Source organism: Rhinopithecus roxellana, chromosome 19, assembly GCF_007565055.1.
Source record: "Rhinopithecus roxellana isolate Shanxi Qingling chromosome 19, ASM756505v1, whole genome shotgun sequence".
Taxonomy (NCBI): Eukaryota; Metazoa; Chordata; class Mammalia; order Primates; family Cercopithecidae; genus Rhinopithecus; species Rhinopithecus roxellana.
In genome coordinates, this window is record NC_044567.1 from 5,759,179 (window position 1) to 5,776,546 (window position 17,368).

Consider the following 17,368-nt stretch of genomic DNA (forward strand, 5'->3'; position numbering starts at 1 on the left):
AGCTTGCCAGTTTGAGTGTGTGTAAGGTAGGTAATGCAGTGTGAATTTGATGGGTTCTTAAGGAAATCAAATCTGTGCCTTTTGGTTTTTTTGGCACCATGCCACTTGAACCAGCCATGCCAGCCAAACCAGCCATACCAAGAAGTGATTTAGCACTTGAAGATTATGATCTCCTCACCCTATTTTAGAAAAGAGAAAGCTGAGAAACAGCAGTTTTTCCAAGGTAACCAACAAATTAAGAGGGCTTAAAAAAATAAAACACACACACTCTTAGCCCCAGAGTCACCCTTACCATTGTTTACCTACAAAGCCCTTCCTTTTTTACTTTTTGATGACTGATGTGCATATCTTGTTAGTTCATTTATCCAACAAATACTTAATCAGTGATTACTACACCTTAGGCATTGTGTTATGTATACAATGGTGATAGTGTTGTGAAGGAAAAGAAATGGGAGTAAGGTACTTGGGTTAATTGAGGGGCAGGTCCTGAAGTCACTCTTTTTTTTTTTTTTTTTTTTTTTTTTTTTGAGACAGAGTTTTGCTCTTGTTGCCCAAGCTGGAGTGCAATGGTGAGATCTCAGCTCACTGCAACCTCCGCCTCCCAGGTTCAAGCTATTCTGCCTCAGCCTTCCAAGTAGCTGGGATTACAGATGCGTGCCACCGCTCCCAGCTAATTTTTTGTATTTTTAGTAGAAATGGGGTTTCACCATGTTAGCCAGCCAGGTCTTGAACTCCTGACCTCAGGTGATCTGCCTGCTTTGGCCTCTCAAAGTGCTGGGATTACAGGCATGAGCTACCGCACCCAGCACTCTTATCTGGGTGTTCTTCATGACCCGCAAAGGACAGGTTAAGTAATTTTACATGCACAGATAAATTGGTCCTCCAAGCTTAGGACAGAGGGGATATGCTGGCCTCCATATGACAGTAGATCACTTGGAAATAAAGGATCTGCAAGCTGAGAAACCTCCCTGCCCACTCTCCCATAGCATCCAAGGGAAAACCTCATTGTACACAGGTAACAGTTTATTATAGGGAAAAGTCTTGACCTAGATTGGAATGTGACCTCGCCCCCATCTTTGAAAAACTCTTCTGAGCCGGGCGTGGTGGCTCACGCCGGTAACCCCAGCACTTTGGGAGGCTGAAGTGCGTGGATCACCTGAGGTCAGGAGTTCAAGACCAACCTGGCCAACATGGTGAAACTCCCTCTATACTAAAAATACAAAAAATTAGCCGGGCATGGTGGCTTGCACCTGTAGTCCCACCTACTCAGGAGGCTGAAGCAGGACAATTGCTTGAACCCCAGAGGCGGAGGTTGCAGTGAGCTGAGATAGCGCCACTGCACCCCAGCCTGGGCAACAGAGCGAAACTCTATCTAAAAAAAAAAAAAAAATGGAAAGAAAAACTCTTTTGAGGTTTGAGGTTGAGGATGTGGCTAAACTGTGTCACAAACCAGAAAGTCAATGCATTTTTTAGTTCCTTAACTCAATTTCAAGAATAGACAGTTTAGTGCTCCAAAGTCCCATTGCCTTCTTTATGAAAAAACTGACTACTGGGGAGTTGAAAGAGCAGGCCTGGGCCGGGCGCGGTGGCTCAAGCCTGTAATCCCAGCACTTTGGGAGGCCGAGATGGGCGGATCACGAGGTCAGGAGATCAAGACCATCCTGGCTAACACGGTGAAACCCCGTCTCTACTAAAAATACAAAAAACTAGCCAGGCGAGGTGGCGGGCGCCTGTAGTCCCAGCTACTCGGGAGGCTGAGGCAGGAGAATGGCGTGAACCCAGGAGGCGGAGCTTGCAGTGAGCTGAGATCTGGCCACTGCACTCCAGCCTGGGCGACAGAGCAAGACTCCGTCTCAAAAAAAAAAAAAAAAAAAAAAAAAAAAAAAAAAAAAAAGCAGGCCTGTTGCTTAGACTTCAAAGACTTCAAAGTAAAACCACTAAATAGATAGGATGGGGCTAGAAGAAGTATTATGGTTGTTTGGGGAGATCTTGTTTTTTGGTTATCATATTTATTTATTTATTTCTATTTTTATTTTTTTTGAGACGGAGTCTACTGTGTCTCCCGTACTGGAGTGCAGTGGCGCCACCTCCGCTAGGCTCACTGCAAGCTCTGCCTCCCAGATTCACACCATTCTCCTGCCTCAGCCTCTTGACTAGCTGGGACTACAGGCCCCCGCCACCAAGCCCGGCTAATTTTTTGTATTTTTAGTAGAGACGGGGTTTCACCGTGTTAGCCAGGATGGTCTCAAACTCCTGACCTCGTGATCCACCCGCCTCGGCCTCCCAAGGTGCTGGGATTGCAGGCATGAGCCACCATGCCCGGCCCATACTTATTTATTTTTTAAAATTATATATGTGCCAGCCGGGTGTGGTGGCTCACGCCTGTAATCCCAGCACTTTGGGAGGCCGAGGCAGGCTCATCATTTTTCTCAAAGAAAAAAAAAAAAGAAAAAAAAAATTACATGTGTGCCTGTATGTGTACACAATCTTCCAGCATATACCGATAGCTGAATTTGTAAGATATTATATAGTATTTGCATGTGTATAGCCCTTTCTTCATCTTCTGTGTACAGCTGAAATATTTTTTTCATGTCCTAGTAAAACCCTAAATTGAGAATTATGGACTCATTAAATGTTAGACCAGCTAGTCATTTAGAAAACAGTGCATGTGATTTGTTTAAGGGGCAGGAAGTATTAGGTGTCAACAATTAAAAACACTTTGTTTCTTTTTTTTTTTTTTTTTTTTTTTTTTTTTTTTTTTTTTTTTTTGAGACGGAGTCCCGCTCTGTCGCCCAGGCTGGAGTGCAGTGGCCGGATCTCAGCTCACTGCAAGCTCCGCCTCCCGGGTTCACTCCATTCTCCTGCCTCAGCCTCCCAAGTAGCTGGGACTACAGGCGCCCACCACCTCGCCCGGCTAATTTTTTTGTATTTTTTAGTAGAGACGGGGTTTCACCGTGTTAGCCAGGATGGTCTTGATCTCCTGACCTCGTGATCCGCCCGTCTCGGCCTCCCAAAGTGCTGGGATTACAGGCTTGAGCCACCGCGCCCGGCTGTTTCTTTCTTTTTTTTTTTTTTTGAGACAGAGTCTTGCTCTGTGGCCCAGGCTGGAGTGCAGTGGCACAATCTCGGCTCACTGCAAGCTCCGCCTCCCGGGTTCATGCCATTCTCCTGCCTCAGCCTCCTGAGTAGCTGGGATACAGGCGCCCGCAATCACACCCAGCTAATATTTTGTGTTTTTAGTAGAGATGGGGTTTCACCATATTAGCCAGGATGGTCTCAATCTCCTGACCTCATGATTCACCCGCGTCGGCCTCCCAAAGTGCTTGGATTATAGGCGTAAGCCACCGCGCCTGGCCCACTTTGTTTATTGTATGTATAATATACAATATGTATGTATGCCTCCAAAATGGTTTCTCTCTCTTTTTTTTTTTTTTTTTTTTTTTGTTTGTTGTTGTTGTTGTTGGCAGAGTCTCGCTCTGTCCCCTAGGCTGGAGTGCAGTGGCATGATTTGGCCCACTGCAACCTCTGCCTGCTGGGTTCAAGCGATTCTCCTGCCTCAGCCTCCCAACTAACTGGGATTACAGGCGCCTGCCATCACGCCGGGGTAATTTTCGTATTTTTGGTAGAGACAGGGTTTCACCATGTTGGCCAGATTGGTCTCGAACTCCTGACCTCAGGTGATCCACCCACCTCGGCCTCCCAAAGTGTTGGAATTACAGGTGTGAGCCACCGTGCTTGGCTTTTTTTCTTTTCTTCTTGTTTTTTCTTTCTTTTTTTTTTTTTGTGAGACAGAGTTTCACTCTTCTTGCCCAGGCTGGAGTGCAGTGACGCGATCTTGGCTCACTGAAACCTCCGCTCCCAGGTTCAAGCAATTCTCCTGCCTCAGCCTCCCAAGTAGCTGGGATTGCAGGCATGTGCGACCACGCCCGGCTAATTTTATATTTTTAGTAGACACGGGGTTTCTCTGTCTTGGTCAAGCTGGTCTCGAACTCCTGACCTCAGGTGATCCACCTGCCTCGGCCTCTCACAGTGCTGGGACAGGTGTGAGCCACCACACGTGGCCTTTTTTTGTTTTTGTTTTTGTTTTTAATAGAGACAGTCCCACTATATTACCCAGGCTGGACTTTAACTCCTGGGCTCAAGCAATCCTCTCACCTCAGCCTCCTGGACAGCTAGGACTACAGGCATGCACCACTCTAGTTTCCTATTTTTTTGTTGTTGTTGTTGTTATTGTTTTGAGGCAGGGGCTTGCTCTCTTGCCCAGGCTGGAGTGCAGTGGCACAATCTTGGCTCGCTGCAGCCTAGTCCTCCCAGGCTCAAACGATTCTCCCATCTCAGCCTCCCAAGTAGCTGGGACTACAGGTGTGCACCACCACGCCCAGCTAATTTTTGTAGTTTTTTGTAGAGATGGGGTTTTGCCGTGTTGCCCAGGGTGGTCATGAACTCCTGGACTCAAAAGATCCACCTGCCTCTGCCTCCCAAAGTGCTGGGATTACAGGTGTGAGCCACTGCGCCCAGCCACATTCCTATTCTTGATCACATTTTATGTGTACTGTAACCTAGAAAGGTGAAACACAGGGTATTATCCCCATTTATAGCTAGGGATCCAAACTTGTTTGCTGTCTTCCAAATGTGGGTTGTATTTTTCTGTTTCTTTGTTGTTACTCATGCTGTTTCCTTCACCTAGAATGCCCTCACTCAAAAACCCACTTGTCAAAATCCTAATCCTCTTTGAGGGCTAATCTAAGATTCTTCTCATTCCCTGAAGTTTTCTTTATTTTCCTAAGCAATTGCATCTCTCCCTCTTTTGAACCCCAGAGCATTTTGCACTTCTTATTCGATTCATTTGGCAGTCATTTGTATACTCATCTATCCTCTCAATTGGATTGGGACCCCTTTTAAGGTTGTACCAGGAAAAAAAACCCACAACTACAACAGTAATAACTATATAACTAACTATAACTAACGTCTCTTAAACCCTTTATGCAGACTCTGTGCTAAGTACTTTGTCATTCAACGTGCATATACTTTGTGAGAAGTGCCTACAATGGCAGACACTGATTTAAGGGCTGGACATTTTACATTATTTCACTTATGCCTCACAAAAAACTAAATGGGATAGATGTTATTTTTAGCCCCATTTTACAGATGAGGAAACAAGCACAGAGCCCAGCAGATTAAATAAATTGCCCAATGCCACAAATTTAATAGGTGGTGAAACTGGAATTTGAACGCCACCATTCTAATTTAGAACCTGTGCTTGTCACTACTGCATGTCAGATAATTTTTTTCATTCCTTTCTTCTCATTCCCATCCCCAGGTCCTAGCAGAGGATCTTGCATATGGAAGGTCCTGATAATTATAGGATAAATGGGATTGAATATAGAAGATGAAATCCAGAGAGATGGACTTTCCTAAAGTCTTAGGGCTTGTTGGGATGAAAAATCTAGAATTTAAGTTTCACAGTTCCCAGCTCAGGCTCTTTTATCTAGGCTGCCTTGTTTATTTAAGTCAGTTAGAGAAAGGGGAACCTAAGCAGCTATAAGCCTCTGTTCATGTGAGAGTTGTGGTGCCTGTGGTGAAGAAGTTAAAGATATTGTCAGAAAATTCTCGTAGCATAGGAAGTTGTGACTGAGATGGCTCAAAGTGAAACAGAAAGCAAGTTGTGTAATCTCAGTATTTGTCAGGATTTTGCTTTTCCTGGCTTGCTTTGCACAGAATGTTCTCTGGATGAAAGCCCAGAAATCGCCAACATTTCAGACAATGCTTTCTGAGCCTTACTCTATTCCACATTTCATAACAGGACCCCTACCATGGAGAAGACTATCGAAGATCCCCCCACATCAGCTGTCTTGCTGGATCACTGTCATTTCTCTCAGGTCATCTTTAACAGTGTGGAGAAGTTCTACATCCCTGGAGGGGACGTCACATGTCGTTATACCTTCACCCAGCATTTCATCCCTCGTCAAAAGGATTGGATTGGCATCTTTAGAGTAAGTGATTAATTTAGTACCAAGTGATCAGAAACTAGAGGTGATTCTTAGTTACCTGACTGTGTGACTCTCTATGTATTATAAGCATTTTGTATAATATGTGTGGGCAATTTTTAAATTCTAGTCAAGCTCCACAGCACTTCTCTCTTCACACACTAATGTGTGCTGTGGGATTCAAGTTTTCATTTCAGTGTCAAGCTAAAATAAGATGGCAAATCATGTAATCCTCAAATTTTGTTGTTTTTTTTTTTTGAAATAGAGTCTTGCTCTGTCACCTAGGCTGGAGTGCAATGGCATGATCTCAGCTCACTGCAACCTCCGCCTCCTGGGTTCAAGCAGTTCTCCTGCCTCAGCATCCCGAGTAGCTGAGATTACAGGCACCTGCCACCACATCCGGTTAATTTTTATATTTTTAGTAGAGATGGGGTTTCACCATATTGGCCAGGCTGGTCTCGAACTCCTGACCTCAGGTGATCTGCCTGCCTCAGCCTTCCAAAGCGCTGGGATTACAGGTGTGAGCCACCACACCTATCCTTATTGTGCTGTCAAAGACCAAATGTAAATGCTTTCTTGTTGTTGTTGAGATAGGGTCTTGCTCTGTCTCTCAGGCTGGAGTGTAGTTCACTGCAGCCTTAACCTCCCAGGCTCAGTGATCCTCCCACCTCAGCCTTCTCAGTAGCTGGGACTACAGGTGTGCAGAACAATGCCTAACTGATTTCTTTCTTTTTTTTTTTTTTTGAGACGTAGTCTCGCTTATTGCCCAGGCTGAAGTACAGTGGCGCAGTCTCGGCTCACTGCAGCCCAACCTCCCGGGTTCAAGCTATTCTCCTGCCTCAGCCTCCAGAGTAGCTGGGATTATAGGTGAATGCCACCACACCCTGCTAATTTTTGTATTTTTAGTAGAAACCAGGTTTCACCATGTTGGCCAGGCTGGTCTCGAACTCCTGACCTTGTGATCTGCCCGCCTCAGCCTCCCAAATTAAATGCTTTTTAAATGATCCTATTTTGAAATATTTATGTATGACTTGACTGAGATGGTTGACCTCATATGTCACTTCTGAGAGTAAACATTACTTCCTTACTTGGTATGGTGTTTAGTTTGTTTTGATACAAATACCATAAATCTGGAAAGGATATTGAGGATATTGACATCCTGTGTTCAAAAAGTTTATTCCTGAATAAGTGCGTCTGACTACTTTATGATGATTTCCAAGGACTGAAAGTTTATGAGCTCCCTTAGTGACCTCTTTCAGTGTCTGATCATCCCATCAGTTCAAGTACAGAATGGTATTTTTAAGTTTTAATTAGCTTACTCTCTATGTCCCCTTCGCTCTCCCATCCGTGTCTTTCTCTCTCATACATCTCACATACACCATAATGACAAATCTTCCTATTTCCAGAGACAGGAAATAAAGGTCAAATTTTAAGTAATTTATACTGCCAACTCCCAATGTCAGTGACCTTTGGTTTGACACCTCAGTATGTCATGTGCCTATTTGCCAGTGCTGTTCATCCTGAAATCAGACACCGTTCTCAACTGCACTGAGAAGGAGCTGTTGCTTATTTATATCCTTCATTGAATTCCTTTGCCTTTATTGTTTGGAACATCAAACTTATTGATGAGCAATTTAAGCTGGAGGTAGCAAGACTGGTGTTTGGAAATAGGGATAGTGGCCAACAGCAGGACACTGGCAAGTGTCGTGACAGCTCTTGAGACTGCAGAGCATTGAATCATCAGACTAAAAGGTGTGTCAACACACCAGAGTGTTTTCTGTCTTAGAAAGAAGATGGTAGTTGCTTTTCTTCTTCCTCATATGTAGCAAAGCATATAGGTCACATTGCCTGGTAAGAGTTTTCCACAATGGAGCTATAGCTTCACTGTCTAGTACTGCTGCTACTAGCCACGTGTGGCTGTTAAGCACTTGAAATGTGGTTAGTGTGACTAAGTAACTGGATTTTATTTTATTTTATTTTATTTTATTTATTTTATTTATTTATTTATTTATTTATTTAGAGACAGAGTTTTGTTCTATTGCCCAGGCTGGAGTGCAATGGTGTGATCATGGCTCACCGCAACCTCCGCCTCCCAGGTTCAAGCGATTCTCCTGCCTCAGCCTCCTGAGTAGCTGGAATTACAGGCATGTGCCACCACGCCTGCCTAATTTTGTATTTTTCGTAGAGACAGGGTTTCTCCATGTTGGTCAGGCTGGTATCAAACTCCCAACCTCAGGTGATCTGCCTGCCTCGACCTCCCAAAGTTCTGGGATTACAGGTGTGAGCCACCGCACCAAGCCCAAGTAACTGGATTTTAAATTTTACTTAATGTTAATTAAAGTTTAAATAGCTTCATGTGGCTAGTGGCTATCATTGGTTAATGCAGGTACAGATCATGAAAAAGAGAATGATTCAAAAATTACTTACCAGACTTTAAAATGTAGTTTATAACATCTTTTTTGTTTTTGTTTTTGGAACATCGTTATATTTCTGTTTTGCTTAGACTTAGCAACCACCAGTAAAGACTTCACCATATACCATATGAAAATCTTGGTTTTTTTTTTTTTTTTTAAGACGGAGTTTTGCTCTTGTCACCCAGGCTGGAGAGCAATGATGCGATCTTGGCTCACTACAACCTCCGCCTCCCTGGTTCAAACAATTCTCCTGCCTCAGCCTCCCAAGTAGCTGAGATCACAGGCACCCCGCCTCCCCGGTTCAAGCAATTCTGCTGCCTCAGCCTCCTGAGTAGCTGGGATTACAGGTCCCCACCACCATGCCCAGCTAATTTTTGTATTTTTAGTAGAGGTGGGTTTCACCACGTTGGCCAGGCTGGTCTCGAACTCCTGACCTCATGCGATCCACCCACCTCAGCCTCCCAAAGTGCTGGGATTACAGGCGTGAGCTACCGCGCCTGGCCGATCGTGGGCTTTTTAAAAACAAATGTTTAAAAATATTTTGACCAGGTGCGGTGGCTCACTCCTGTAGTCCCAGGAGGGAGGCCAAGGCGGACGGATCACTTGAGGTCAGGAGTTCAAGACCAGCCTGGCCAACATGGTAAAACCCCATCTCTACTAAAAATACAAAAATGAGTCAGGTGTGGTGGCACCCACCTGTAGTCCCAGCTACTCAGGAGGCTGAGGCAGGAGAATTGCTTAACCCTGGGAGGCAGAGGTTGCAGTGAGCCAAGATTGTGCCACTGCACTCCAGCCTGGGCAACAGAGCAAGACTTCATCTCAAAAAAAAATTTTTTTTAAATGTATCTATATTTGGAATACTTCATACATTTCAGAGGTATTACCATACCCCAATAAATAAATAATTGTTAATCTAAAGAAGGGCTTCTAATGTCCATTGTCCATAAAGGTATTGACTTGAATGCCTACCCTGAGGACATGCTTTGCTAGGCCTTTGTTGAGGATGTGTGTGTGTGTGTGTGTTGCCTAATTAAATCCTCACTGTGTGTGTGTGTGTGTGTGTGTGTGTGTGTGTGTGTGTGTGTGTATGTATTGCCTAATTAAATCCTCACAGTGGGCCGGGTGCGGTGGCTCATGCCTGTAATCCCAGCACTTTAGGAAGCCGAGGTGGGTGGATCACCTGAGCTAGGGAGTTCGAGACCAGCCAGACCAACATGAGAAACCCTGTCTCTACTAAAAATTCAAAATTAGCCAGGCATGGTGGCACATGCCTATAATCCCAGCTACTTGGGAGGCTGAGGCAGGAGAATCACTTGAACCTGGGAGGCGGAGGTTGTGGTGAGCTGAGATCATGTGATTGCACTCCAGCCTGGGCAACAGAGCAAGACTCCGTCTAAAATATAAAAACAGAAAAATTCTCACAGTGCAGTAGCCCCCTGAGGTGAGTAGTAGTATCTCTTGGGCGTAAGTAAGTAAAATGAATATCCTTGAGAGATGGTGACTTTCCCAAGGCCTCACAGTAAATAAGCCGTGAAGCAGGTTTGGCTCCCAAACCTCTGCTTTTTCTCCTCTACTCTGCTGAATTCCTTTGAGCAGCAGATAGTAAATTAGGGAACGAAGAGTTGACTGTAAAGTTTCGTCCTTCACATCTCACCTCAAACGCTCTCCCCAGTGTTCTTTCAGTGTAGTCTTAATTGGACTATTCAACTCCTCATCACCCCAGACACTGGTAGTATCTGGCACCAGGTAGGTACTCAGTAAATCTTTTTATTTTTTATTTATTTTTTAAAATTTATTTTAAGACAGTCTTGTTCTCTTCACCCAGGCTGGAGTGCAGAGGTGCAATCTGGGCTCACTGCAGCCTCTACCTCCTGGGTTCCAGTGATTCTCATGCGTCAGCCACTGAGTAGCTGGGATTACAGGCATGCACCACTGCGCCCGGCCAGTAAATATTTTTAATACATACAAATACATTACATCTTCTCTGTAGTGAAAGTCACCACCAATGATGGAGCCTAAAGCAGGAAGCAGTCTGCTTTCCTTCCCTCAGTGTATAATCCTATGCTTCATACTCTCCTTGACTTGGGCATTTAAATGTTTCCAAGACAAACTGGAACAAGGACTACTCAAATGGAGGAGCCAAGGACAGACATTGCAGGTGGCTAAAAGTTGTTTCCCTGTTCCAAGGCAGCAATAATTCTTAGGTCTTCCCAATGATATTTCGGTCACAGTGCATTAAGAAGCTCCAGGATGTGAATGAGGACTCCATAAAATTCCTGCTTCCTGTACCACCACAGGCTGCAGTGGCTCTGAGATGCTTACAGCAGTGGGGTGTGTATTAATGAGACTCTAAAACATGCCCTAGGATGTTCTGATGAGTTTTTGGTATAGCCTTTTCCACCCTGCTTTGATTCCTTGATATATAAAAATGGGATTTATTTTTAGTTCTCTTCTTACTGAGCTCAGGCAGGGTCAAAATATGGCAATAAATGTAATTTTGCTTCTCATTTGCTGAGTGTTGTCCCCTTGAAGACACAGTAGCTTGCTTTCTATTCTCTGGTGTGCTTTTATTTTCTAGATAAGATTGAGCAATCTTTTACCCCCTTCACATTTGTGAGAATATTTTCCACTTAGCCAGCTTTCTGCTCTGAGGCATGTTTTGCTGCATCCTTATGTCTTACGATTTATTGTATTCAATACCTAGAAGAGGCCTTTATGACTATCAGATTGTTGTTAATATCTTTATTGCCAAAAAGCCATCATTAAGCATGCATGAAGAAAAAGAGTAAAGAAAAAAAATTGTATAGGCCTGGAATCTCTTATCTGGTGCCTCATAATCTAAGAACCCTATTCTTCCTCTGCCCCCAAAACAGACATTATAAAGAAGAATGGAGTTTTTTTTTAATGCAGTAGGTTGATATATGACAGGGCTTAATTGGACATAATAGAGGACACACCAATAGAGAGGGCAGGTCAGAAGTGATTTCTGATTTAGAAGCCCAAAGAACACCATTGTAAGAGGATCAGGGTTCCTATTCCCAGAGCTTTCCCCTTAAATCAGTCTCAGCTCTATCTCTGACTTGTAGATAGAATGTTTGGAGCTTTTCTCCTGGGTGGTGAGGAGCTAGTTTTCAAATCTTTCCAAGACTTGTATTTTGAGCTGTGTATGTGCACCCCAATTTTTGGTTGTATCAGACATTTTCCCATATGTAGTTGTCATAAGTGAAAAATAAAATTAAAAATTAAAAAAGATTTGAGCCCTGGTGTGAGAATCTTGTCATAATGAACTCATTCTATTATATTTTCTTTTTTCTTTTTTTGGAGACAGAGTCTCACTCTGTCACCCAGGCTGGAGTGCAGTGGTGCAATCTCAGCTCACTGCAACCTCCACCTCCTGGGTTGAAGCAATTCTCCTGCCTCAACCTCCTGAATAGCTGGGATTACAGGCGCACACCACTACGCCTGGCTTATTTTTTGTATTTTAGTGGAGACGGGGTTTCACCATGTTGCCCAGGCTAGTCTTGAACTATTGAGTTCAGGCAATCCACCTGCCTTGGCCTCCCAAAGTGCCGCCACACCTGGCCTATATTTTCAATATATACAAATAAAAAGTGATTTTAAGAAGATGTAGCCCAATTAGGATTTTCCCCACGCCCCTTTCAGGTACTAAATAAGAACTACTTGTCATTGCAGGTGGGATGGAAGACAGTCCGTGAGTATTACACCTTCATGTGGGTTACTTTGCCCATTGACCTAAACAACAAATCAGCTAAACAGCAGGAAGTCCAATTCAAAGGTGAGAAAAATACTGGACCAAAGGTGTTGAAGACAGTAGCCAAGACTAATTAATTCCCTTCAGCTTGAGCTTTCTGGGGCAGATGAAAAGACTTCCAGAATTTTACTTTTCTGAATAGATCTTATTTTGGATTAAAACTTATGTTGTGTTTTCAGCTTACTACCTGCCCAAGGATGATGAGTATTACCAGTTCTGCTATGTGGATCAGGATGGCGTGGTCCGGGGAGCAAGTATTCCTTTCCAGTTCCGTCCAGAAAATGAGGAAGACATCCTGGTTGTTACCACTCAGGTTTATAAAACTTCTCACCTCAATCCCTTACTGCCGTTACGAGTAGCAACGTAGGATAGGATGGAATTTGAGTTAATAAGGCTTTATTGAATATCTAACGGTATCGTTGGAAAAAATGCATATAGTACTCCTGCGGACTCACTCAGGAATGACTTAGGAATGTTAGCAAGAATCATAATAATAAGTGATTTCTTCCTTTTCTAAAACTTCTTTAACTCAGCTGGCATTCAGTTATTCTTTTAACTTTTCCAGTTGTTTAATTTTTGTCATCTACACATCTTATCACCATGGTAAATGTAAAAGCTCCTTTGAGGAGAGAAGCACCAAATTTTTTATCTCTTTCAGTTCTGGCCTACAGCCTGTCTGTCATACATGAGTATTAGATTCATTTTCTTACTTCATTATTTAACAGGACACCTACTCTTCATCCAGCACTATGGTAGGCGCTGGGAACACAATGAAGAATCAGTTGAAACACTGTCCTTGGCCTCAAGGAGCTAAGTCCATTGGGAGAGACAAGCAATATGGTCTGCAAGAAGAAGCTACATTCTTGTGTCAATTTTCCTTTTAACTTTTAATGTTTTTTTTTTTTTTTTTTTTTTTGGTATTGCTGCAGTTATAAAGACATACTTCTGTTATACCCTTACCTAGGTATTAAGGAGCAGCCCCCATTTGGGGTACATAGATGTCACTGCAGTGAATGGCAATCAGCCAGTCCCTCACCATCCTAACCTATGGGAATTTTCTGCTAGAGGGACTTGGAATATAGTTTATGGAATGTTCTTTTGTAGGGAGAGGTAGAAGAGATTGAGCAGCACAACAAGGAGCTTTGCAAAGAAAACCAGGTGCTGAAGGACAGCTGTGTCAGCCTCCAGAAGCAGAACTCAGACATGCAGGCTGAGCTCCAAAAGAAGCAGGTATGGCTGCTGGTTATAGGTGACCTTGGACCATGGAGATCAGAATTGGATGGTGCCTCTTATCCAGCACCATATTCTGTTTTGCCTGTGATCTCACCCTCTTATACCAGTATCTTTAAACAGGCATTAGTTTTGTTTGTTTGTCTGAAATGGAGTCTCACTCTGTCACCCAAGCTGGAGTGCAAGGGTGCGATCTTGGCTCACTGCAACCCCCGCTTCCCAGGTTCAAGAGATTCTCCTGCCTCCGCCTCCCGAGTAGCTGGGATTACAGGTAATCGCCACCACACCCAGCCAATTTTTATATTTTTGTAGAGACAGGGTTTTACCATGTTGGCCAGGCTGGTCTCAAACTCCTGGCCTCAGGTGATCCACCCACCTCGGCCTCCCAAAGTGCTGGGATTATAGGCATGAGCCACCTTCCCCAGCTGAATATCTCCTTTTAATTGTTTATATGTTGAAATGGTATTTTAGTTTCATTAGGTTAAATATACTATCATTTGGCTAGGTGCAGTGGCTCACACCTGTAATCCCAGCACTTTGGGAGGCTGAGGCAGGTGGATCACAAGGTCAGGAGTTTGAGACTAACCTGGCCAAGATGGTGAAACCCTGTCTCTACTGAAAATACAAAAATTAGCCAAGCATGCTGGTAGGTGCCTATAATCCAAGCTACTCAGGAGGCTGAGGCAGGAGAACTGCTCGAACCTGGGAGGTGGAAGTTGCAGTGAGCCAAGATCACACCCTTGCACTCTGGCCTGGGCGACAGAGCAAGACTCCGTCTCAAGAAAAAATTAGCCAGGCATAGTGGTACGCGCGTGTAATCCCAGCTACTCAGGAGGCTGAGGCAAGATAATTGCTTGAACCTGGGAGGCAGAGGTTGCAGTGAGCCAAGATCACACCACTGCACTCCAGCCTGGGCAACAGAGCAAGACTTTATCTCAAAACAATAAAATAAATAAAATAAAATAAAATAAATTTTTAAATATATATATACACACACACACTATTATTAAAATTAATCTGTTTCTTTTTACCTTTTTAAAAATGTGCCTACTAAGATTTTAAAATTATATGTGGCTCGGCCGGGCGCGGTGGCTCAAGCCTGTAATCCCAGCACTTTGGGAGGCCGAGACGGGCGGATCACGAGGTCAGGAGATCGAGACCATCCTGGCTAACACGGTGAAACCCCGTCTCTACTAAAAACTACAAAAAACTAGCCGGGCGACGTGGCGGCGCCTGTAGTCCCAGCTACCCGGGAGGCTGAGGCAGGAGAATGGCGTGAACCCGGGAGGTGGAGCTTGCAGTGAGCTGAGATCCGGCCACAGCACTCCAGCCTGGGTGACAGAGCGAGACTCCGTCTCCAAAAAAAAAATAATAATTATTATTATATGTGGCTCTCACTTATTGAACAGCACTGTTTTAGGAAAGGGGCAGTTTTGTCTATTTTGTCCACTGTTGTGTCTGCAGTGCAAGAACAGTGTCTAGTGTGGAATAGGCTCTGAATAAATATTTATTTAATGAACAAATTATAAGCTCTAGTAGAATGAGAAATTAAGGTGATGCATTTTTAATATAGAAAGAGCATTTTGTGGCCGGGCGCAGTAGGTCATGCCTGAAATCCCAGCACTTTGGGAGGCTGAGGCAGGAGAATTGCTTGAACCCGGGCAACAGAGGTTGCAGTGAGCCAAGATCACGCCACTGCACTCCAGCCTGGGTGATATCTCCTTTTAATTGCTGTCTTAAAAAAAAAAAAAAAGAACATCTTCCTTTTATTTATTTCATTTACTGCTGTGTCATGCTATGCCTGACATATAGTAAGTGCTCAATAAATATTTGTTGCCTGCCTAAGATACTCATTCAAAAGTCATAGAAATAGTCTGTCCCTCTGATGGTGTTTCAATCTATAGGAGGAGCTAGAAACCCTACAGAGCATCAATAAGAAGTTGGAACTGAAAGTGAAAGAACAGAAGGACTATTGGGAGACAGAGTTGCTTCAGTGAGTATGTCCCATAATTCTGGGAGGGGAAGAGCTGCTGTACCATCGATACCCTTAAATACAGTCAGATTAGATTTCTGAAATTTGTGAGAAAACACTGTTATGACATTGAAGGTGTGATTCTCTGCCCTTTGAATCATGAATTAGAAAATTGGTATCAGAATAGTCAGGAAAAATTATCTGATTTCAAATATTAACTTTAGGGATTGAATACTTGCAGTTTTTTGGAGTCAGGAAGCCAAAACAGGACTGCAATGGAGACTAGTAGATTTTTAAATAACTCTGCAGGCTTAGGGCCAAGCCAGCCTTAAATCATTTAAGGCCAGGGGTAGCTGACCTGCAATAAGTGAATTTTTCACGTAGTTATCTCCACTTCCACAGACTGAAAGAACAAAACCAGAAGATGTCCTCAGAAAATGAGAAGATGGGAATCAGAGTGGATCAGCTTCAGGTAGGTAATGCCATACCTTTGTCAAAGGATATTTTCTTAGCCTTACCATGGCTCCGATTTGGTGGCCTAGAAAGATGTATTTCATTTCAGTGAGTGCCTAATGGCATACTTTTCAAAGTATCACACTAAAGTTTCAGGTTATGTATTTTCCATTCTTGAACCAGGTAAGCCTCCACCCTACTCATGCCCCCCCGGCTTTTAAAAAAAAAAAAAAATCATGATTCACAGCCGGGTGCAGTGGCTCACATCTGTAATCCCAGCACTTTGGGAGGCTGAGGCAGGTGGATCACCTGAGGTCAGGAGTTTGAGATCAGCCTGGCCAATATGGCGAAACCCCGTCTCTACTAAAAATACAAAAATTAGCTGGGCGTGCTAATTTACAGGTGCACCTGTAATCCCAGCTACTCAGGAGGCTGAGGCAGAAGAATCACTTGAACCCCGGAGGCAGAGGTTGAAGTGAACAGAGATCGCTCCACTGCACTCCAGCCTGGGTGACAGAGCAAGACTCTGTCTCAAAAAAAAAAAAAAAAATCATGATTCACAAGGAACTTAGTGATTTGTTCATGTATTACTAAGTTAATTTACCGGCTGGGCGCGGTGGCTCAAGCCTGTAATCCCAGCACTTTGGGAGGCCGAGACGGGCGAATCACGAGGTCAGGAGATCAAGACCATCCTGGCTAACATGGTGAAACCCCGTCTCTACTAAAAATACAAAAAAACTAGCCAGGCGAAGTGGCGGGCGCATGTAGTCCCAGCTACTCCGGAGGCTGAGGCAGGAGAATGGCGTAAATGCGGAACTTGCAGTGAGCTGAGATCCGGCCACTGCACTCCAGCCCGGGCGACAGAGCAAGACTCCGTCTCAAAAAAAATAATAAAAATAAAAATAAAAATAAAAAATTTACCATGAGCTCTTAATATAGATGACAATCATCTATATCAATAATCAAACTTTAATCTTTTCAAGCAAAATCATACTCGAAAGTCTGGAATATAGAGCAGATAGCAGAACTGCTCTCATTTTTAGGAAGCTATGCCTTAAAGAGGTGCTTTAAAGAGTGGTTTGTCTAATTGTACTCAGTTGAGCCTTAGATTCTTAGGCTATAAGGTTGAGCTGAAAAGTAAAGGAGTTCTACAGGATATTTGGCAGTTGGGAGTTGCTAGGGAAACACATCTCTTTGTTATTGTACATTAAAAAGCATTGTTCCTGTTTTATTTTCCTTCTTTTGTATCTTGGTTATGTTCACTATTTTTATTTTAGGCCCAGTTGTCAACTCAAGAGAAAGAAATGGAGAAGCTTGTTCAGGGAGATCAAGATAAGACAGAGCAGTTAGAGCACCTGAAAAAGGAAAATGGCCACCTCTTTCTCAGTTTAACTGAACAGGTAGAGTCATGGGAGAAAACAACACTTTTAGGCATTTGCAAGAAAATATACATTGGTCTTTGTATAAGGAACATTTTAATGTTCTTTAATATACCTGGATATCACTGGCTCTAGGAAAGGGCTCAGAGGAAACAGTCTGA

The 17,368-nt window shown here is 43.6% G+C and overlaps 1 protein-coding gene across 1 annotated transcript in view; it reads left to right on the forward strand.

Moving 5' to 3' along the window:
- The window catches only part of CALCOCO2 (calcium binding and coiled-coil domain 2), a 36,232-nt gene that overhangs the window by 6,074 nt on the left and 12,790 nt on the right, over positions 1-17,368 (forward strand). The window contains exons 2-8 of the mRNA XM_010359745.2: positions 5,804-5,993; positions 12,095-12,197; positions 12,353-12,486; positions 13,278-13,403; positions 15,308-15,396; positions 15,778-15,847; positions 17,106-17,228. Coding sequence (XP_010358047.1) covers positions 5,814-5,993; positions 12,095-12,197; positions 12,353-12,486; positions 13,278-13,403; positions 15,308-15,396; positions 15,778-15,847; positions 17,106-17,228 — 825 coding nt within the window. The 5' untranslated portion in view covers positions 5,804-5,813. The remainder of the gene's footprint in view (positions 1-5,803; positions 5,994-12,094; positions 12,198-12,352; positions 12,487-13,277; positions 13,404-15,307; positions 15,397-15,777; positions 15,848-17,105; positions 17,229-17,368) is intronic.